The 22,079-nt window shown below is 45.1% G+C and overlaps 1 protein-coding gene across 1 annotated transcript; it reads right to left on the bottom strand.

Annotated features, from left to right (window-relative positions):
- Positions 1–2,803: 2,803 nt before the first annotated feature.
- Positions 2,804–12,324, bottom strand: SERTAD4 (SERTA domain containing 4). The gene is made up of 4 exons (XM_032102902.1): positions 9,771–12,324; positions 9,246–9,426; positions 8,713–8,828; positions 2,804–5,773 (listed from the first exon to the last, which is right to left on the bottom strand). Exons 2-4 carry the CDS (start codon positions 9,409–9,411, stop codon positions 5,012–5,014), a joined length of 1,044 nt encoding a protein of 347 aa, XP_031958793.1. The 5' UTR covers positions 9,412–9,426; positions 9,771–12,324; the 3' UTR covers positions 2,804–5,011.
- Between the last annotated feature and the right edge of the window lie 9,755 nt (positions 12,325–22,079).

Genomic DNA, 22,079 nt, shown 5'->3' with positions numbered 1-22,079 from the left:
CCTCTCACCCGGCATAGTAAATTTGGTCTGGTCTTAGAGCCACAGGTGCTTTGCTTCATGCTGTGTAAAGCCCAGAAAGTGAAGGTCTCCTCCTAACACCCCTCAGGCCCAGGGCTGGTTCATGTTCAACCCCCTGAGCGGACCAGCTGGCCGGGTACTCCTCGTCTTAGCAGCCTTAAGCTGAGCAGGATTAGCTGCTGCAAAGGCACTCGGCACACAGCCACGGCTGTGTTTACATTAGAGAAAATGGACCTCACAGAGACAGTTTGCAAACACCACAAGACGAACTTTTGTAAACTCCCTTGGTTTAGTCATCTTTCCCCATCTGTCAGAGAAGTTTAAGTGAGACTGAAAAAACACAGGAAATTACTGTGTATTCCAAGTAGTCATGACTGAGCGGCTTGGCTGTTATATGGGATGCCTTGTGGAAGATTTGCATCTCCTAACATTTCCAGCAGGATCCTTTGCAATGCTTCCCTGGCTACTATATTTTAGCAGGCTCTGCACACCCTGCCAGGAAAAGCCTCTGGGGTGCTTTGTGCAGCTGTGGAAAAGCTCATACCAGTACTGAGGAGCCCAAATGGTGACCTCCAGAAAGTGAGGGCAGCCCCTGTCTTAGAGGTTGCAAAGCAAGGGATGGACCATGTAAAAGGTCGGGTCCCTTTGGGAGGCCTCCATGTTAGAGTTACATTTGCTGCATACAACACAAGATGAAATCCTTTACCTCAGAGTGGTCTAAACCTTTCCCTGATGTGACTGACTGGTTTGGGTTTTGGGGTTTTTTTTGCGATAAAACTTAAGAAACTTCTTTTGTCAAGGATCCTGGCATGAATAAGCAGCCATTGCATTTGCTACAACCTCTGGCTACGTCTTTAGCTCAAGAAGGCAATGTAAGGACATAAGCCAAATGCAGGCTAGAAATCACCTTCACATCTCTGCTTCAGTCATAGCTCTCTAATCACCAGATCACTCCGTAGTGGCAATGTGAGCTACCAGCAGCTGGAAAAGTCATTTAGGTGTGGGGGGTCACAACTGGCACAAGCCTCCAGAGGGACCACAGAGCAGCCAAGATACACTGCACCCTGGTTACTTTGTTTAAGTTCCCCTTTAGCTCATGCTGTGGCTCTGAACCAGCTCCCTGCTTCCCCGGCACAAGCCTGAAGGGTGGTGGCACCCACTGCAGCACCCTGGCAGCGTGTCACGGTCATCACGATGGTAGGACACAAAAGGACAGATGGTAGATGAGGGGTGTAAAAAGAGGATGGAGGGCATGCAGAAAGATGAAATATGAAAAAAATCTCTACCATAGCTTTGCTTAGGGGCGTAACACCTTCAGGACTGAAAGAAGCACTTCATTTCTTCAGCTCAGGCTGTGTCTGTTTTCCCTGCGGAACCAGCTGCTCTGCTGGCACTGCACATCACTGCCAGCTGAGGCTGTCTGAGTGCTGAGGATGCTTAAGTAACCATGTTAAGCTGTTTCAACAGATTAGCTAATACAGTAAAAAGAGCAAAATTTTACCAAAAGTAGTGAGTATATATGAAGCACAATGATATTATGCCGTGGGCTTTGAAAAAAAACCACGTTTTTTTAAACTCAAATGAACTGTGCATTTCCAAAGGAAATATATTACCTGGATCCCGAAGATAAAATGACACTTCTGTTCCTAGTGACAGCAAAATTGATGTGACAACAGAAACATCTTTTCTGTTGCTGTTTGGCATGTGCTGAAAGGCACAGTACTTTATAGTCTTACACTCTAGGAGCAAAGTGTCTTACGATAGAGAGAAAAACAATCTTCCTAGAGAAGCTCTTCTGTCCCGTTCTTCCTGGCAGGTAAGCCAGGATCAAGTTCAGGAGCATTCATTTAGCAGTTATGTGTGGGATGTATGGATGAAAGGCATAAGTATAATCTTGTAAAAGAACTATTTCTTGAAAATTTTTGATACTAGCAAAATATCCTTAGCACTGGAGTGTGCAGTGAGGAAAAGGCCTATCAGACTCACAGTCTTCACATGCAATAAATCAAATCCAATTTAAACCAGGAAGTCCATCCAGTCTAGCCCAGGCTGGAAATCCTATCAATGTCTATTGCATTTCTGACAATGGGACAAGGGCGTTTCCACCTCCCTTTCTAAATGTGGAATACCTCTGTCTCTTCTGAGGCTAACAGGATAACTCGGTGGACTCCTGAGTCCAATACATCTGCTTTCAGTAATTGCTATTATTTTGTGAGGCAAGGTCCAGAGAAAGGCATAAAACCCCACTTATCCATAGGCCAACTTTCATTAGATGGCATTTCCTCCCTTACAGACCCTGATGACAATAAGACTGTCCAGAGCTGTAACAGGTTAATTTCCAGATGTCCCTGGAACTAAAGAAACCATTAGAGTAGACAAAGATCTGCTGATCCATCACTTCAGCCTGTGCAAATTCAACTGAGAAGCCTCTGCAACAGGTTATGTGTGCAGGCTTGTTCTGGAGCACCAAGGAGCCCTTTAGGGTCAAAAAGCTTTCAGCCCCCCCCAAAAGTGTTAGCTGATTTGTGGTTTGGGCAGCATTTGGCCAGGTGTTTTCCTGCTGTACGTGCAAGTCTACAGAGAATCTGTTGCTTCTCAGTGCACCTTCAAACTGTCCTAAATGCTCCCAAGACCCTGGCAAGGCTGAGCTCCCTCACAGACCCAGCCTGAGGGGCACAGTCAACAGCTGTGTAACCTTTTGAGCAGGGAGCAGTTTGATTAAATGGTGTTTTCTTGGGTGAGGGAGGAGAACATAGGGGAAAGGACCCAGTAGCCATTGGAGATATAAAATTAAAATGAATTTTGGTCATTTTTAATAAATATATATCAAGGAAATTTCACTTTACTACAACAACACATTAGTATACAAGCATCTAATATTTAAGCTTAAAACATCAAGCGTTTATCAAATATTGGAAAAGAGCAGACATTACTAGACTATCTGAATATAACACAAGAAAAATCAGGTTTGTTAAAAAATTGGTCCTTGTGGACAAATGTCTAAATGATGATCCTACTCATACACTGTATGAATGAGATCTATATTTAATATTATTATTATTATTAATAATAAAAAAGCTTCTGTCTTGGAGAAATCAGGTGGGACTTGTACTTTCTTTATTTGTCATTTTTCACAATGATAACCCTTACAAACATACCAGCTTACACTCACCTGACTTCATAAAGGTTATCACTGATTTAAATCCTGCTGTGTTTGTGGTCACCTGGGCTCAGGGGGGGCTTTCTCCTGTGACCACGGGGCTTTCTGCAAAAGACCGTACAGTTTACAAATGTATTTTTCTACCCAAAATAACCATGGCCCTAGAGGTCTCCAGCTGAACCCATGAAACCCGAAGCAAAAGGTCCCAGACCCTTGGCACCTGTCAGTGCCAAGCCTGGGGCTGTGTCCCCCTGGGGACACTCCTGCCCTGCACTGAGCTGGCTGCTCCCCCAGCACACAGGTGACTTTCACCCTTTGGGCAAGAAGCAAGCAGAGATGTCACTTGAGTGCAAGGTGCTGTGGGAACAGGCAGCTATTTATGAGTCAGCTGTGGCCTGGATGTGGCTATTTTCCTGAGCACATCCTGCCAGTTGTTATGGGGACTGTGGGAACTAATTAATTTGGTGGATCTAAGACTCACTCTTGGTCCAACCCCAGCTAGTGTCTTCTGGGCATTTTACACAGCACACTTTTGCAATTGATCTACCTAGGGATGACGAAATGTTGTCCTCAGCCACTGAAATCTCAGCTCATTTCTCCAAAATGTTCTTTTTTAAAATTAAACCCCTTACATTCATTCAGATAAAACTGTGTTTATCGCCACATTATTGATTAACATTGTGCTTTTTGCCTTCTTGTCTTTTTCTAAATCAACAGCAAAAGTCATAAAAAACTCCCGCATGCTTTTGCGATCTAAAAGAGAGAAATTATGTGAAACAGAATAAAGTATAAAACATGCCACTGGTTCATGAACTTCATTATACGAAGAAGAAAAAAAAGAGCCCCAGCAACAGACAGTTGCCATAGAAACACTCAAGCATCGAATGCTTGTTTACAAGAGACATCTCTCTATTGTTTCTTAAATCCCTTCCTAAGGATGGCAAATCAAAAAGCAATTGAGCATCAAAAAGGAAGAACAGAGATGTTTGAATAGGAAGTGGAACTCAGTACTTCAAAGGTTAAAGGTTTCTAATAATATTGATCCACCCTGTGGGTTTCTTTTTTAATCTCTCTTTAGGTTAAATCCCTGCTATATCAGATTCATACTTAATTTTCACGCTGGCAAAAATTAAGACAAAAAGTAAGGCACCAAAAAAAAACCTGCCCTGTGTAACAACAAGCCTCATTAGTTATTACAGCCGAGGTGAAAACATGCAAGTACTTGAGCTGCTTGTTTGATTCTGATTAAGATTCCATAAACAGGTTATTTCTTTATGCTATGTCCTATTTTGTCAGTTGAACAAGACACTGAATACAGGAATTCAAGAGTATCAGTACAAAACGTAAGGATGGTTTATTCCCAATCCATGAAGACAGTCCTTTGTCAGAACGAATACTGAGTTACAAGGAGCCTATCATCCTTGCTGGTAGCATCAATTTGTTTACCAGACTTCTAATTCCTTGGTAAACATAATGGAGGTTCTTCTTAATTAATGGCAGACTTCTTGGGGGCGGGGATATGTAAAACGATATGTTTTCCCCATCTGGCTGATTGGCATTTTCAGCAACGAAAGCTCCACCATGGCTGCACAGACTACAGTGCTCAGCAGAAATGCAACCATGTTCTTTCTGAAGTCTCCACATTTATAAATAGCCGCTGATGCGGATGGCAGAAACACTTTACGCAATCTGCTCTCCAGTCTTTTAGGTCTACACGTCATGTTTGTGGCATGATTGTACCATTCGTAGAAAACTATAAAAAATCCATTCAAAATAAAAATTTGATAGAGAAAGAACATGCTGTGCATGCTTCAATAGAGCAAGAAAGATGCCTCATATTTTACTTCCTTTGTTGCAGCAGATTTTATTACTTGGTAAAGATTCCTTTTTCCTTAAGGATTTTTTCCAAGATTCACTTATGTTGCTCTTGTCATTACATCCAGTCTCAAAATAGTCATAAAATTTGCCTTTACATTCAAGAGCATGGGTGCCTCTTACAGGTTCACAGTTTAGGGTGATGCTCTCTCGCTCAGGTTCATTACCTCCTTTCTCATCATTAAATTTTGCCTTTTCCTGATTACTGTGAGACCTGCCATTAGTGATGAATATTTCATTAGCAGGTATCTGGTCATCACTTCTGTAAGAAGGTGCACTGCCAACTTCATAATCCACCTGCTGGGAACAGCTTGGCAAAGAAATGGGAGGGGAGGAGGAGGAGGAAGAGGAGGAGGAGGAGGAAGAAGAGGAATTACTTTCTGTGCTAGCATTAACAGAGTAGGGTAGATTTAAATAGTGACTGCCACATTCTTGATAGAAGCAGCACATGTGGAGCTTCTCATACTCCTCCTTTGCCATCCGAAGGCGTTTTCTATATGGACAGTCCTGAGGCACAAACCACTCTTGCGGGGAGGTGCCACTGAAGGAGCAGGCAGAGAAGCACCAGTTGTTCTGCATGATGATCTCTCCGTGGATTCTCTTCATGAGATTGTTGATGAGGACGGATCTCCGCAGGTAGACTTCGGGATCATCAATGAATTTCAGCTTTTCCAAAGACATGTAAAGAATATGGGCCCGCTCCTCAAACACGGAGATTGTCTGAAAATGCAAAAAACACAAGATATGGAACTGAAGGCAATCAGTTTTGTTCCAGACAAGGAGGAAGGAAATGAAGCAAAGTATTCCCTCTGTGTCACTACTTTTCTGTTCTTTTTCTGAGGCATCTAAAACTGGCTTTTCATTTTGCATATCCATGTAGCTGGGAACCTGCTTTTTCTTGCTCACAGCATTCCCCCATGTTTAGGGGGTAAGCAGCTGAGCTTAGGAGGTAAGTAGCTGAGCATTACACCACAGAGGCAATTGCAGGGCATAAATCCAAGGTGGGAGAGGGAAATCCAGATGCACACATCTGGCTCTTTAATTACATTTGGGATTAGAACATAAAATTGTTGTGCAGTTTTGCTCCAGTGATGGCTAGGGGGGCTTTTTGTTGCAAATGGACCCAATCCCATCATCCCCTGTGGGGCTTCTACAAATCTCTGAAGCCGAGCAAGGGTCTTTCCTGCAGTGTCAAGGTTTGCAAGAGGCAGCCAGCAGCCATCGCCTCACACGGCAAGTGTTGGAGCATTTCATCTGCTGCCAGTGGAAGAGGCCCTCCAGCGAGGAGGTCTCCATTTGCCAGGCTCTTACACTGCCCTTGTGCACAGAAGTGCATGCAGGGAGGGAGGCAGGGAGAAACCCATCTCAAAGCATCCCAGCATCTGGAGAGCAGCTGTTGGCCTGCATACTACGCCCTGTGCTCTACAGGACCGGTGGGAACGCGGATAGGCAGGGACAAGGTCAGGAAACGAAGAGAGGACAGGGATTTGCAGAAATCCTGGCTCAACGCCCACAGATTTGTTCTCCCTTCCATGGTCCTTCCAGGACTCCCTTTCTCAGCACTGGCATCACGAGCAGGTTACTGCCCCTGGGCGGCCCCAGATCCTGCACTGTAATCGCTACCCTGGGAATCAAAATAAGAGAGGGGGCAACGCACGCTACTGTAAGCACTATTAACTAATTTTCATTTTTAGCAAGAATTTGGTTTGCGTAGGAGGAGAGCAGCACAGCACAAAGAGAGACTGCTCTAAATCCCCCCATCTGGGGCTTGATCATTCTTCCCTTTCCCACATGGTTACAGCATTTTTGCAGAGTGGAAGTCGTAGCTATGAGGACTGAAAGAGCTTAAAGCACAGCTGCTTTTCACATCCATTCAGCTCTCCTCAGCCCTCTAGCTCTTTCCACAGCCTGGTCATGTCTGCGAGGCTTAGAAGCAGCACAGTGCCTCATAAAAACAAAAATTGGCCATAATTTCAATGAGTTCACAGCCGAAGCTCTTTGTTAGAGAGAGTAATTTTCTATAATAAATGACTCATTTTAAATTATATAGGTTCATTTGCGTCCTTTATACCTGCTGCAGCAACAGTCAGTGAAGCCATAAAAGCCTGGAGCAAACCAGTAAACCTTGAACTGGGATTCTCCTGGAGATATGTCCTGGAGGGACACCAGTAGGAACAAGTTGTCAAAGGCTTCCTTCTACACATTTGCCAGCAGCCCTCTGGAGAGAGGCTCCTGGCCCTACCATCATACCCTCCATGGGACAAGTAATCTCAGAACATAACTCTTTACTGAGCGGCAGAGGTATAAACATGTAAGAAATTCAAGGAAACCTGGTGGGCATCCTCTCTCCGCCAGAGCTCAGTGCTGCAAAGTAGAAAATGTATTTGGGCTGAACAGAAGAAATTGGTGACCCAGGATTTCTGACATGATACACCTCTACAAACAACAGCACCAAACAGTGGCTGGGTCTCGCTTATCAATACCTCTACAACTCCTTTTTACTGCTGTTAGAAAAGACTAAATAACTATTCCTCCTCCCCCTCTTTGTAAGGAAATTAATCACTGATACAAAAAATCCAACGATCTTGTAAAAAAAAAAAAAACCTGGCTGAAAATCAGGAGAGTGATGTGACATGTGTGAGACACGCTCACAAACCAGAGCACATTTTTCAACACCCTTGATGCTGTTTATTCACTGCTCTGGCAGCAGACTGGATACCTTCTGAAATTAACAGCGGGACAGTTTTTCACCTTCCTCGTCCCGGTACTTATTTCCAGACAGCTCTATTTGTAGCTGAAAATTCCTTCAGCTACTCGAAGGTCCTTGGGAACTGAGCTTGGCATTACTGCTTGCTTCCCCTCCACAGAAATTCCTCCCCCACTGCCAAGAGAACATGGGTAGCACTGGACCTCCATGGGCCAGGTAGGATTCAACAAGGTAAGGATGGCATCTCAAGGCATGAGCTACCCTTAAGCACTTCACCCCAGGCATTCAATTCCATACAGAACTGAGCCCTTAATGAAGAGGAGCATAAAATGTCACAAAAAAAGTCAGATTTCAATTTATGTATTCACTGGCCTGGGAAACATTTGCTCTAACCTCTCCCCTGACAACTTTCACTGAAAAAAAAATTCTTTCATTTAGTAATCTGTTCTTTGGGAGCACTAGCTTTTTAATAAACACGATTAAATACTGAAGGAACTTGTACTCGCTTTCCAAGTCATTCTGGTTTTTTAGAACATCTGTAACCCGTGTGGGGTATATGGAACCTCTTAGTATTTTCTCCCCTGGAAAAAAAGTTTTATATGAGTGGGAAATCTTTTACTTATGTTCTTCCTTTCTGCTGTTCAAATGCTGCTATGGAGCTGTTTCTGTAAGCGTGACATGAACTAGCTAAGAACAAAATAATCTGAAAAAAAAGTTATTCTCAGCATTTCCATTTACAGTTGTTATAAATGCAGAAATGCCTTTGCTTCTTTTGCAATTGATGACAATACAACAATAAATGTGAAGAAGTGACAACTGTTTGTTTCTGAGCAAACAGCTGGATCATTCTCCTAATTTCAGCAGAGTATTTGAGCCTTCTGGAAATGGGTCAATCGAGTGTTACTAAGCATCTGAAACTCAGAGTAAAAATAATGACTATTAGAAAACATACTTTATGTGCACAGCTGCTGAGTGGTGGATGAAAATCCTCTTCTTCCACATATTTCCTTTTAAAGTATGTGATCTTGGATGTTGTTACAGGATTTGAAATTCCCCTGTAATGTGATCCTGTGGGTAATAAATCAGATATGACAAATGACATGCGGTTTGCCGGAGGTTCTCCAAACAAAATACTTTTCATTTCCCTTCGCGCTACAGGAGAACTCCGCCGCATATTTTCGCATCTATTCGCGGCGAAGAAATAAACCTTCTCCTGACTAGCGCACGGCCCGGGGGCCGGTGCGAGCGGCGGCGCGGGGAGCCGGGGCCGCCGCAGGGTGCTCGGCTGCCGGACAACTTTCCCCCCGCGCCGCTCCGCCGCTGCCGAGCGCGACGGCGCCCGGCGGCCCCCGCGCACCTGCGGCCCCGCTCGCCCGCGGGAGACCCCCGCCCTCCGCCCGCCCCGCTCCGCGGACAGACCCTGGTCCCCGCGGAGGCCGCCCGGTCCCCCCGCGGCGGAGCGGCGCGGCGCGGTGCGGTGCCTACCTGCGGCGGGGGGCCCGGGGGCCGGCGGGGCCGGGGCCGGCGGGCCGGCGGGGCCGGGGCGACCGCAGCAGGGCGGCTCCCAGAGGGCGCGGTAGGCGGCGAGGTCGGCGGCTCCCTCGGCGGCGATGGGGCGGCCCAGCCGCTGCATGGGCAGCACCAGGGTCATCGCGGACGCCGGCACCTGGAAGCGAAGCAGCGCGGTGAGCGCCTGCCGCACTCACCTGCCCCCCGCCCCGCCGCGTTCCGCCCCCAGCGGCCCCCAGCAGCCAGACCTCTGCGCACACGTATATTAAAAACATACGCTTATCGATCTCACATAGACACACGTCTGGGTTTTCCTCCCCCCCCCCGCTTCTTATGGCAGAGAAAAGAGGGGAGCCTTCTCCCACAAAGGGCGCGAGGTCCCCGGCACCGGGAGTTGGTGCGCCCTGCCCCCAGGCCGCCCCCGGACCCGCTCCCGCCGCCCCCCGGCCGCGCTCCCGCTCCCCGCGCCGCCCCTTCCCGGCCCCGGCGGCGCTCACACACCGGCACGGATCTGCTCACTGGCTTCCCATTTCCTCCCGGCGGCGGTGGCACGGCGCGCTCGGCACCGGCGGGGTGCGAGTCTGCCTGTCTGGGTGCGTGAGTCTGCGGTGCGTGTGTGTGTGTGAGAGACAGAGAGAGAGAGCGCGCCCAGCAGTCCGGGATCGCGTTCCTTTCTTCTTTCTTCTCTCCCAAACGACACAGACAGCGGAGACTTAGGTAGTTGTTTCCACTAGCCGCGATCGGACTTAACTGGATCTGCCTCCAGTCAAAACACTGCGAGACTAAGACAGAAAATTGGCTCCGGTTTCACGCCGTGAGTTGCGGTCCCATCGGAGCCAAGCACAACATCGGCGGAGCGGGCGGAATATTAAGCAGGAGCGGGGACTCCGGGGCCAGCGCCGGGCTGCAAGCTGCCTCCTGCCACGCCAGCGGGCGGGAGGGGAGGGGAGCAGGGGGGGAAGGCGGCAAACTTTCTGCGAGGGGCGAGGGATGAGTTCATAGTCACCTACTTCTTGGCAGAGGAGCGCGGAACAATGCGCCCAGACACGGCCCGGCCCCTCCCTCTCCTTCCTCCTCCTCTCTCTAAGAAAGCGGCATGTAGTTTCCCCTCGGCGCAGCCCTCCCGGAGGAAGACGACGGCCCGAGCAGGCGGCGGGAAGGAGGGGCTGCAGGTGGGCAGGTGGAATTTCAGCAATTGTTTGTGTTAGCAGCTGAGCGCTCTCGAACAAGAGGAAAAAATAAACCGCAGCAGAAGAGGGAGGAAAAATAAATCGTTCACATCTGCCAGTTGTTTTCTTAAATCCTAGCACAAGGCTGATACTTTATTAAGAAACGGCTTCCAGCGTGCACTGTCTGTTTCTTGGATGCCTGCGTGCATGGATCTGCCCTGCCTCCTCACCGGGGCAAAAACGGGAGCTGAAGGGACAGGCAGCTGAGATCCCCAAGCAGTTTGCCTCAGTGAAGGCCACCAGCCTCACTGCAGTCGGACTGACAGGTGCCTAAATCCCTTCCTCAGAGCCAGTTTGCTGCTAATATGACAGCAGTCATATTCTTGCAGTAGCTCCTTAATGCCATCTTGCTTGCTTGTCATTTCTTGGACCAAGAAATGACACAGAGAATGGCAAGCCACCGGACAAGCCAGTTGAAAGTTATCCCTGACATGGACAGTATATATTATTTATTCCCCACACCTTTTCTTACCAGCTGAGTACCAACACGTGGAAGGAGTGGTCAAAACAAGTGAGTCAGTCTGCTGACCTAACAGCAGGGCCAAGAAGTGGCCCAAGAACCAGCTAAAAAGTAATATATTTTGTGTTTGAAAAGCTTACACCATCATTAGAAAGCAGCAGTGGACTCTTCTCATTAATCCACACGGAGGAATCATTCACAGGGGCACATCAATCTTCTCACGCTGGCAAGATGTCAACACTCAGTGTTTGTCCTGAGAGAATAAAGGTTGGAAGAAACTCACTGCTGCTTCTGGAAGTCAGGCTTTCTTTGCTCATAATGAATTCAGCATCTCTTTGTGAATTTATTTTTTTTGTAATGAGAATCGGAGATTTCAAGTCTGCATCTTTTTCTTACCATATTTCATCACAAATAGGTCTTTCTAAGCTCAAGCAGAAAGATGCAGGAAGGAAGGAAGGAAGTGTTGGGATGCCTTCTGCACAGTGCTGCTAATTTATCTTGAAAAACTGAGTTCTCTGGACAGCCACGAAAGTAAATGAACTGCTTCTGCTATTTACAACATGCCAAATTAATAGAGACAGGCCAGTTCACTTCCATAAACAGCTACTGTCCATGCACATCCTCCATGTTTCCAAACTGTATAAAAACAAGGCATAAATAATATATCTTCCCTGGGAGAAAACAAACCCCAATCACCAGAAAACCAAAGCCCCAAACAAAGCTTGTCTGTCTCAGCATGTGTTACAAAGATTTAGAGGTGGCTCTCAGCTACAGAGTAAATCCCATTTTGTAGCAGAGGAATTGCTTCAGCATACAGAAGCTGAGAACCAGGCTTTTAAAAGGGCTCGTGACTCTGGGCGTGCTATTTGTTCCCCGTGGATATTCAGAAGCACTGATTTCCAGCTGCTGCAAGTGAGTGGGAAGAGAGCTGCAAGCACCCAGCACGTGGGAAAAGTCAGCCTCCTTGAAGGTAGAGTTGGACACGGCAGAACTGTAAGCCAGTGTTTACTGAGGAAGCACTGCCAGATCCAGCTCCACAAACAGGACCTCTGGCCTGAAGAGCCAGCCTACTGTTTTTCCCCGGTAAGGGTGGCAAAATCCATTCCTGAGTATCTTGCCAGAAGTCCCACAGCAAATCAGTGTCAGCACCAGAAATAGAACCAGATCTCATAGTCCTCCAGCCGTAAGCCCAACCCATTTATATTACATTATCTTATGCAATGGAGGGATTTCATCCAAAATCCCGTTGGTTTCAATGAGACTTTGCAGAACAGCACACACATTGTTACATTTCCATTAGCACCTCTGGAAATAAAGGATGAAAGATGTACATTTGAGCATACAATACATTTACTATACAAAATTACAGGAAAAGGTTGACACTTAGGGCTGGATTCAATTTTGAAAAATCCATTTGGGAGCCTTGTGTGGGCTTCAATGCCATGGAAGCCAGGCACAGTTTTTTATTGAACCCAGCCCTCCATCCTTAGGCTACCACAATTTTTCCATTTTGTCAGCCAAATGCATTCAGTGTGAGGACACCCTGAGGCATCTACAGCAGCCTGAAGGTTAAAATGTCAAACTTTTTCCGTATGCAGTTTCACACAGTAAGACTACTATACATTGCCACGCTATTCCATTTGCTGGGGTTTTCACTCCCTATTCCTCCAGAGCCATTATGATGTTAATGAGAGAACTGTAATGATGCCATTCACATTATAACAAGCCTGATGTGATGTCAGAGAAAGGGGCTTTTTATACAGTTCCAGAATGCCTCTAAAAACTCAAACTTAAATATAAAATGCCCATGATTATCAACCTGCAAATCTCACCAAGACCAATAAAAACAAGGGAACAGACTTAAGACGGCTATTCCTTATTTAACCCCTGGGTTTGTACCCAAGTACTGCAGCAGGTTCAGTCTTTACCATATAGCACGAAGCGTTTTCCATTGCATAACAACATGACTTGAGGAGAGAAGAGCGTTTCTTAGCTGTGCCATGCCATTGTTAACATCTGGGTTGCAGTGCTTAGAAAACAAAATTGCTGTCGTTTTGGTAGCTGTTATCTTTCTGGCGTTTTAGAAAATTTACAATGCAGAAGCAATCAGGAATCCCACTGCACACTGTGCAGACCCACTGTCTGAGGAAGCAATGACAGCTGGCGAGAGGAAGGGGAAAGGCACAAACACATACCCAGACTGATGTACCTCCCTTGAAAACAGCCCCCCTGACTGTATCACCTATAAACTATTCCAGGCTAACCTCATTGTAGGCTATCTGCTCTTTATGGTTGATGCAACAAAGTTTGGTGTCACCAACCTAGCTGAGGGAGGGAGGACATCCTGTGGACAAGAGCATCATGGAAAAGGGCATAAAGGCTCCCCTGGGAGCAGCAGATAAAGGCATGAGGAAGCCAGCATCGCTGGCAAAGAGAGCAGAGCCATGCTGTAGAGACAATGGTGGAGTGATGACAGCTATGGCAGAACTGTGACAACCTCACATGGGAAAATAAAAGACTAGATGGAGGCAAATAGGGAGGACAGGCAGGAGGTGGCTTGGCTCTGACCACATCAGCGGACAGGGAAGAGGATGTTGGGAGCTTGTGCTTAAATAGATCAAACTGGCTGCTATGTCACAGGTTCAAGGAGGAGGAAGTCACAAACAGAGATGGGAGATAATGAGGGCTTTGATTAAAATGTTCATTGTTTGGATAGATATGCATGGAGTTGGAGTAACGTTATGAATGAAGCAGTGGAAACACTGGGGACACCTAATTGCAGCACACTGGGGCAGCCCAGTCACAGGAAATGAAAGCAAAGGATCAAAGACAATCCCTGCACTCAGGGCTCTGGAAGCAAGCTGAGCAGCAAGGCTGCAAGAAGTGGAAAAGTTTCTAGAATTGGCTGTGATGGATTTAAATTGAAAATTGGACTTCCAAGAGACAGCTCCTGGTTGGGAGCAGACAGGGAGAATTCTTCCTCCTCTTATTGATATAAGATAGCTGAGGAGAACTGCATTGTGCCAGTGCAGAGCAGTGCCTGGTCTGTGGTGAGGGACATGGTGACCACAAGCCAGAGTCATCAGGGAGGCAGCAGGGGGAAGAGGGAAATGAGGACAGGTGCAGCAAGATGGTGTGGGCCCCAGGCAACGATGATTTTCTTCAACGATGTTTCTTCAGCTGTACCTCTGCCAGAGATGTATATAACACCATCTAAGAGAAGCAGGATCCAAGGGTGAAATGAAACAGTTAAAGCTGGCTGGAATAACTAGACTGGTAGAACAACAGGTCTGTGTGCCAACAGGGTCAATTCAGCTTTTCATCCTTCAGAGGTATAGATAAACTATAGACCTGCCAAGTCTAGTGTTTTTCTCTGTATTTCTTGGCCCTTCCTTCAGGAAATTTCAAGGAATCCACTGGGTTGTTTTGGGGTTTTTTTGCTCTGTTTTTTTTCTCCCCCTCCTCTTTTTCTAGAGCTGGAGTTACTGTTTGGTGGAAAAGGAATTAACTTGAAGTCAGGAATTGATTTCTGTGTCAAGACACAGCCCTTCCATGGAAGTTTTTCAAAGGTATCTTCACTCAACTTCCACCCTAATTTAGATTATACCACTCCAGATGTTTAAGTGTCTCTTTCTCAAAACAGCATTCAGAGCAAATATTTCTTTAACTTTTCTAATTCCCACATGCTAACTTTTTTCTTTACATACTTTTCAGTTGAATTGCTCCCAGAAAGAGTTTATGGAGTTACTCTGGACCAGTATGTCAGAGTCCCCTGGGTTTCAGTGAAAAAAAAAGATTTAAAAGAAAATCTCCTTTTGGATTCTTAACACTTGTGCTTTCTCCTGCTTCTGGTTCCTATGAGGCAGAACTAGAGAAAACTTCTGTTCTGACAGAAAAGATGTTTCCTCTCTTATTTCTTTGCAGGTATATGTCACCTATCAGAACTCCTGGCAGCCAATATGCAATGAGCTCTTGAATGCTGGCTCTAACAGTTAAAGTTTGCCCCAGAATTTATGCAAATATATGAAAATGCAAGAAAAATTGCAATTTATTTTGCCACAGGGCTCTGGCAGATATGAGAAAAGATGCCATCCTATTTACTGCAGCCATCTCCCTAAGGCTGCTTTGCCTGCCTGGTCTGGGAGAACAATAAAGCCCCGTGGTATTCATTTCAGTAAGCATAAATATTTTTTCCAGTGTACTTAGCCAGAATGTCTCATACACTCTCTGCCTCCACCCCTCTGGTGGCTGCGTGGCCTTGCTGGACATAAAAATCTCTGTCCAGGATCCACTTAGCTCAGTGGGGGTTTAGTTTGCAAAACGCTTCAGTATCCTGAGGGCAAAAGGTGCTGCTCTTGCTGTAAACTGTAACCGACAGCATTTCTGATTAGTTAACCTTTGAGAGGGCTTTTAGCGCTGAATAGGTGCTCAGTGTTATTATTGGGACTTAAGTCAGAGAGAAAAAGGAGTCCCGGTAGTCAGGCGGGGCTGAGAAAAAGCAAAGCCCTGCTGTTACATAAGGAGACTTCCCAAATCACCAGGCAGTTCTCATCACTCGTTCTGGAAGAGAGGTACCAATTAAAACCGCTTCCCCACTTCACTTTCACTCCGGTGCACAGCACATGCATGTCACTGGCACCGTAAATGAGATGGTTTATGGAGTTAATTATATTGCACTCTTCACTTTTTGTCTGCTGAAGAAAGTAAACAAAACAAACACAAAAGTGTTTTGGAACAAAGAGCGAGTTGTCTCCCACTTTGCTGTGTGCTACTTTCCATGAAGAATGAGAGCTATTATTATTCTTTTACAAGTTTCCTTCTAAGGGAAATAAACACCAAAGGTAGGATTCCAAGGAAATGACTCACAAATATTGGCAACAGGCTCTGAAAATTGGATCCAGTCCTCGCAAAAGCCTTTAGCAGAATACTAAACCCTCTTATTGCAAAATAAACTTTTCCCAGATGAGCTCCACATCAGCTCTGCGAGTGTGCGAGTGTGTGTGAGTGTGTGTGAGTGTGTGTGTGTGTGTTAGCACTCGGAGACAAGAACAGAACCCATTTCTCACATCTCCCCTTCTTCCCTCTGGGGCACCGCTGCTGATGCCATTTTAGCTGGAAGCTGGAAATCTTTAATAACCGACTGAGTCATCCTCGGGAGAGGGATGTGCCTCACCTTGCCGAGCAGCAGGCTGCCCGCCGGCCGTCCCCACCCAGAGACCCCCGGCAGAGAGGGCCGGGCAGACGATCTCCTACAAGCCGATCTACAAGAACTGGCAGGAGCCTTTATCCTACAGCTCTAAAATGAAGGGCAGAGCAGAGAAGATATTTTTTTTTTCCCAATCCCCTGACATTGCATCGAATTCAGCACGGCAAGATCAGCCTCTAATAATCTGTTTTCAGTCACTGAGTTAGCCTTTCAGATGCGCAGAAGGTAACCATGCACCGTGACTCATATTTTATTTCTTAATCAGGAATCCCAGGAACCAGGAATGCAGACATTGAAAAATCAGACAGCTGAGCAAAATCAGTGCGGCAGGATTACCATCTGCAAACAGAACAATCTACTTTGCATATTTATTTCTCAGCTGTTTAAAATTTTGAATCATAAATGCATATTCTGTATCACTTGTAATGCATACACTCTAAATCGCTTGCACTCGCTCATGTTGGTTTGGGGGGTTTGTTTGTTTGTTTTGTTTTTGATGATTTCAATCTGGTTAGACAAGAGCGACAGAAATTGCAAACCTTACACAGAATTCCTTTGTTGCTTGGTTCTACTTAGACAAGCCTATTAAATGAAAGAAGCTGGTCCTCTCATTCATTTCCTTTGCAAATTCCTATTTAACCACTCCAAATCGAGATGAAACAAATGGTGATGCTGGTCCAGAGTCAGATTTTTTTTTTCCAGAAAGTCCCTTTACAGCCTGCCTGAAAGCAACTGGCAGCCAAGTACCTACTTAAGACTCTAAAGGTTGCATTAGTGGAAGTTTTGCGTCTGGTTCAAGGCATTGCCAGGTAGTTTCTAAAGCCTGTAATTCACTAAGTGTCCAACAGACACAGCTTCCAACAGGACCTCTAAGTAAGGAACGATGTTTATATAGACTGTCTGAGACATTTGAATTGTTCTGAACTCCAGCCATTGCTCAACCAGTTATAACCAGCTGTCAGGGTTGGGAAGGAAACCAGGATAAACCAGTGTGGTGTCGCCTTCCCGAATCTGCTGGCAGGGTGGCACAGCAGGCTGGGAGGTAGGAGCTGCTCGGACCCCACCTCACTGCAGTGCTAGTGGGTGAATTTTAATATTCATCATTGCAAGGCTGCTCATTTTAGTGACAGAAAGGAGGGATCAGCTGGGAAGTGGCAGCTGCTGCAGGGAAGGCAATGCAGAGGGATAAAGCCAAGTGCATGATAGAAAACGTTTAGAGATCCACAAGTCAAAAACCACTGTAATCACTTTGGCTACCCCCTTTCTCAGCCTTTTGTTGTGCTCAGCTTTTTCTGCTTTCCGGAACCCTCCTGAAGCAGCCAGAGCAGCCACAGCCACAAGAGACAGGCCAGGATCCAATCCTTCTCAGGCACCACTGCTTCTACCCCTCTGTGTTCTGTTTTTCCCTGGACAAGGGAAAATAGCCCTGATTGTCTGCCTGGGTTGAGGCATCTGCAGGGAGCACCTCCCAGGAATGACTCTCACCCATTTTGTAAAGATTAGGCACAATAAGTTTAGTTACAGGATAAAAATCTCCCAGCCACAACAATGTGGCACGGCTGCAGTGAGGAGTTGGAAAGGAAAGAGAATGGAGAGAGCCCACCTTGCTATGGGACATGGGAGGGTTGATTTAAAAGCATATTTTAAAATGTTTTTATTCCAGAGTAAATACTTGCAATGCCCATAAAATGCCTTAGAAAAAGAGAAATGTCTAAATAATGAAAAGATTATAAAATTATGATACCAGTGCAGTTGAGTATCCATTTTTTATGCACAATGTAGCTCATGAGGCAACCAGGCAGCACACATGACCTGTAATCAGCAGGAGACACTTTTGGCAGGGATGGATTAGTCATTCACCCCTGTGCTCTGGTGACATCTCCTCAGAGAAAGGCTTTCTGGGGTAGCCTCACAAGTCACAGTGTTAAGAGAACATATAAAATTTTGATGCAGAACTTCATATTTGACTGACTGAATTTTTTTTTTTTTTTTTTTTTTTTTTTTTTTAGAATTTCAGCATTTGGGTCAATTCTTACTTACTTACATGACTTTGCCCATTCATTTCTCAGTCTCCTTGCCAGTGTCCCTGTTTTCAGACTTCACTTTTATGACCTATAAGAACAAGCAAAAAAAAAAGATCAATTTAATCAAAATTTAACAGGCTTTGTTTATGTTTCAATTTACAATGCAGACCAAAAATACTAAGTTTCTTTTTTTAAAAAAAATCAAGCATTTTCAATTTAGTTTTCATTTTAAGTCCAATCTATTGATTTAATTGCTGAGGGAAAAGTAATCTCTAAATATTTATATCATATGAAATAATTATGCAACCACTGTCCTTGGACGGAAAATATTCTACTAAGATCTGCATTCAATTATTTAGCTGGTGCTACAGAAAGTGATTATTCCTTTTACTTGAGCAGTAGCTTAAAAAAACTTTAAGTTGTTCTGAGAATTAATTTTCAATTAGAGAACTGTTTTGAGGAGTGTGTCCTCATGGAGGCTGGGAATTGCAGCCCTCTGATCCGCACCGGAGGTTCTTCCTCCAGCACTCGCAGTTGGTCTTTGTTAACACTTCATTTTTCAGGAGTCCTTTTACTGCCATGAGCAGGGACTGTTTATAAGGACAATGCAGTCCAATGTGGATGACACTCCCAGGGGCCAGGAAGGACCAGGTGTCCTGGCAGAATCTCCAGTGCATGCTCTGGGCAGGAAGTGCAGATCCAGGTGTGTGTGGAGAAGGGGAACACATGGGTATGCTCCAGCTGGAGCAACCCAGCTCCCTGCAGGAAATTCCCCCTGCTCTACACGGGTGAAAGGAGCACAGGAAACCAAGTGCTGGACCCTGCACTGTTGAAGAGAATTTACTTTCCTCTGTCCCAGAGCTGAGCAGTCTCCAAAGTCCAGAAAGGAAGACAGTGTTATGTGTGGGAGGGGCAGCATTTTCAGAGCAGGATCTGGTGCAATGGCAATTACCCAAGGCTGTTCCTGCTCGCCTGCTCCAAAACCTCCTCACAGCTCCTGCACAGCTGTGTCAACCCTCTTGTTTATCCACATGGCGTGTCCTGGACTATATCTGAGCTCCAGGGACTGGGAGCTGCCTAAGCTAAGTCCTGCGAAGTTTTCTCACTGCTATGAGTAATGGCTAGGGACAGGCAATTGCTTTGGTTTAAACAAACCTGCGCAGCAATACTCATGGTTTCAATGAAACGCAATACTCCCCAAGTTTAAAACAAAACAAAACAAAAAACAGGAAAAAGAAAAAGAAGATATGGGGAAGCAGTTGTGTTTTCCTTTATATTTTCAAGGTTTGTACAGTATATTGATACTCACTCCAGTGTCCATATCCATGTTCACCTACATCTACAGCAAGCAGCAGTCAAGGCACTGTATATCCAGTCCTTCTCAAGCGTGCACTCTGGAGCAGAACAGTGACTCTTTTTTTGCTTAAAGGAGAGAGATTTTTAAACTTCAATATCAGTTCATCCATCAAACCAACAAGAAAAACTGAATAATGATCAGCTTCAGTTCAGTTATTCAGTTGAATCATTTTTGTCATTGCAGTGAAATTGCAATATGAACTCTAAAATAAAATTTAGATCTCATGTTAAATCTCTGAAGGACTTTTTGGCTCCAGCTTAGCTGCTGTTCCATGATAATGAATCAAAGATTCATTTCCTTCCCATGTCTACTTCTTCTTGACACATTCCTGCTCACCATCCCTCTCAGTTACATGCTCTCTGCTTTTCACAAAAGGAGGAAAAGACTTCCCTCTCTCTCTGCTTCCAAGGGCCAGACGGTGCCAGCCCAGCTCCCATTGAGCAGTTCCTCAAGCTCACCTCGCTCCATGAATAGTTCCACTGAGCGCAGTGGGGCCGCTCAGCTCGAACAAAGCTGGCACAACCTGGCTTCCAGAGGAAAGATCCAATCAGTCCAAAGACAAAAACAAGCTCACAGCCACAGTGCAGGGCACAGCTCCGACTTGGGGACAGCCAGAAGAAGGTGCCAAGTTTCTGTTACATCCCGGGAGAAGTTTGCACAAGGTTACCAGAGGATTACGCAGAGCTCCAACAGAGATTCTCTGGCAATTCTGTGCTCGGGCAGTTTATTGTTATGAGCTTGGGAAATACATCCTAGTTGTCTTTAATAGGAATGCACCACAACTTCTGAAGGATTTATCATCTTAAAAGAGAAGTCCCAACAGCTAAAAATTTGGATGCTGAGAAATGTACCATTCAATTACAAAGCAAATTATATGGGTCTCCTGTGTGTGGTTCTGCTCTCAAAAAGCGTCAGCAGCTTCCTACTACTTTACAGCCATGAGAGCAATTCCTTTATTTAGACAAGCACACAGTAAATCAGAAATAAAAGGCCTCAAGAAAAATATCTCGGCAGCAATTCCAGATCTGAGGGGCACAAAAGGAGTTAAAAAACAGCAGAGCATAGCCAACAGTTGAGAAATAAATCAGTAAAAGTTATTCTGGGAGCCAGTGGGTCACAGTAAGTTAAACTGTGTACTATGTTTGTTGTCTGAAATTATTCCAAGAGAGAAGAATAAATATCCTGGAATAATCCAAACCAAAAATCAAATATAAAAGGAAGAATCTCATTGGATTCCAAGTCCATGTCATCTTGAAGGAATTAACCACTTGCCCAGGTTTTGATGTCTATTTGTTTCTAAGGACACAGACTGGAGAGGAAAGCATTAGGAGAATGCAGGGAATCTCAGGCAGGGCACTAAAACTGAGTTACTTACTCAGTTTACATACTGTGTATGTTTTTAAATAAAGTTGATTTTACCTTCCAAAATCTAATCCTGCTAATACAGAACACCTACTGTGTTTCAAAGTATGCTTGTACAAAGGAAGTACTACCTTCATAGAAGTCCAAAGTTAAATATATTTAATTTTAATGCAGATTTTGGCATTGAGGTTCACTCTCAGGCCCACTATACTGTGCAGCAGGGCACTGGTTGCCCTAAGTATGATTCACCCAGTACCACCTGAGCCATTCCACACACACAGGTGTAAATGTTGCAGCTTGTAATAATTCCAGAGTTCCTGGAGATACTTGGTACATCAGGTCCTTCTCTGTCAGTGTGCTATGAGCTACTCACCCACTATGAGCTTAAAATCAAAAGTAAATGCATACTTAAAGAAGGTACAAATAAACCATTATTTTGCTTGTTTAGCAAGAATTTAGCTCTAACAGGTAGCATTACAAAATCACTGCTGCTCTGGGGGGCTGTCCTGGTGCAAGGCAGCATAATGCAACTGCATTTCAAGTCCCATATTGAAGGATTTAAGCACCCATGTAAAGTTGACTTGCATATTTTTTAATCTCTGAAATAAATACCTTCATATGCATTTTAAAGGCTGTTGATTTTAAAGGGAGATCGATGATTCAGCCGATAAAGTATCCCACACTAAAGGTGGTTTAAAACAAAAAAATGCAACCCCCTCTGTGCACACATTAACTTACATTTGGGCTTCAGCTAGCTGCCACAATTTTTTTCACCAAGAGCTTCAAAGGCAAACAATTCTAGTATCTGTAAGGCATCAATTTTCCCTCATGCTTAGGCTGCCAAGGACTCTTCCAGTCATGCTCCTTTTTCCAACCATTAGCTATATTTAGAAATAAATATGTGTAAGAAATCCAGAAGAACTTACAGATATGGAAATATCTATTTATGGAAAGCAGCAAGTCTGGAGACCTTCTTCTCGTCCAGCCTAGCTGAAGGGATTAATAAATTTGTTTGAAATTATTCTGCAAACCAGCAGGATTTTTGAGACTAAAAAAAGAGGGAAGAAACCCCCAACTTAGTTGAATCTAATGTAAGTCAATTCAAGTTAGTTAAGGATTCCTTTACTTGCTTAGTGGTTATTTCCCAGTACTGATGTGAGGGTTATTACTGA

Source organism: Corvus moneduloides, chromosome 3 (assembly GCF_009650955.1).
Source record: "Corvus moneduloides isolate bCorMon1 chromosome 3, bCorMon1.pri, whole genome shotgun sequence".
NCBI classification, from domain to species: Eukaryota; Metazoa; Chordata; class Aves; order Passeriformes; family Corvidae; genus Corvus; species Corvus moneduloides.
The sequence above is the reverse complement of the archived record's forward strand: the minus strand, read 5'-3'. Positions and strand labels throughout refer to the sequence as shown.

Excerpts from the sequence above, each read along its gene's own strand:
- SERTAD4 (XM_032102902.1), bottom strand. The coding sequence starts at position 9,411 with ATGACCCTGGTGCTGCCCATGCAGCGGCTGGGCCGCCCCATCGCCGCC. Across the intron at positions 8,829-9,245 it reads CCCCGGGCCCCCCGCCGCAG|GATCACATTACAGGGGAATT; the intron begins GTAGGCACCGCA and ends TATTACCCACAG. Across the intron at positions 5,774-8,712 it reads TCAGCAGCTGTGCACATAAA|ACAATCTCCGTGTTTGAGGA; the intron begins GTATGTTTTCTA and ends TTGCATTTTCAG.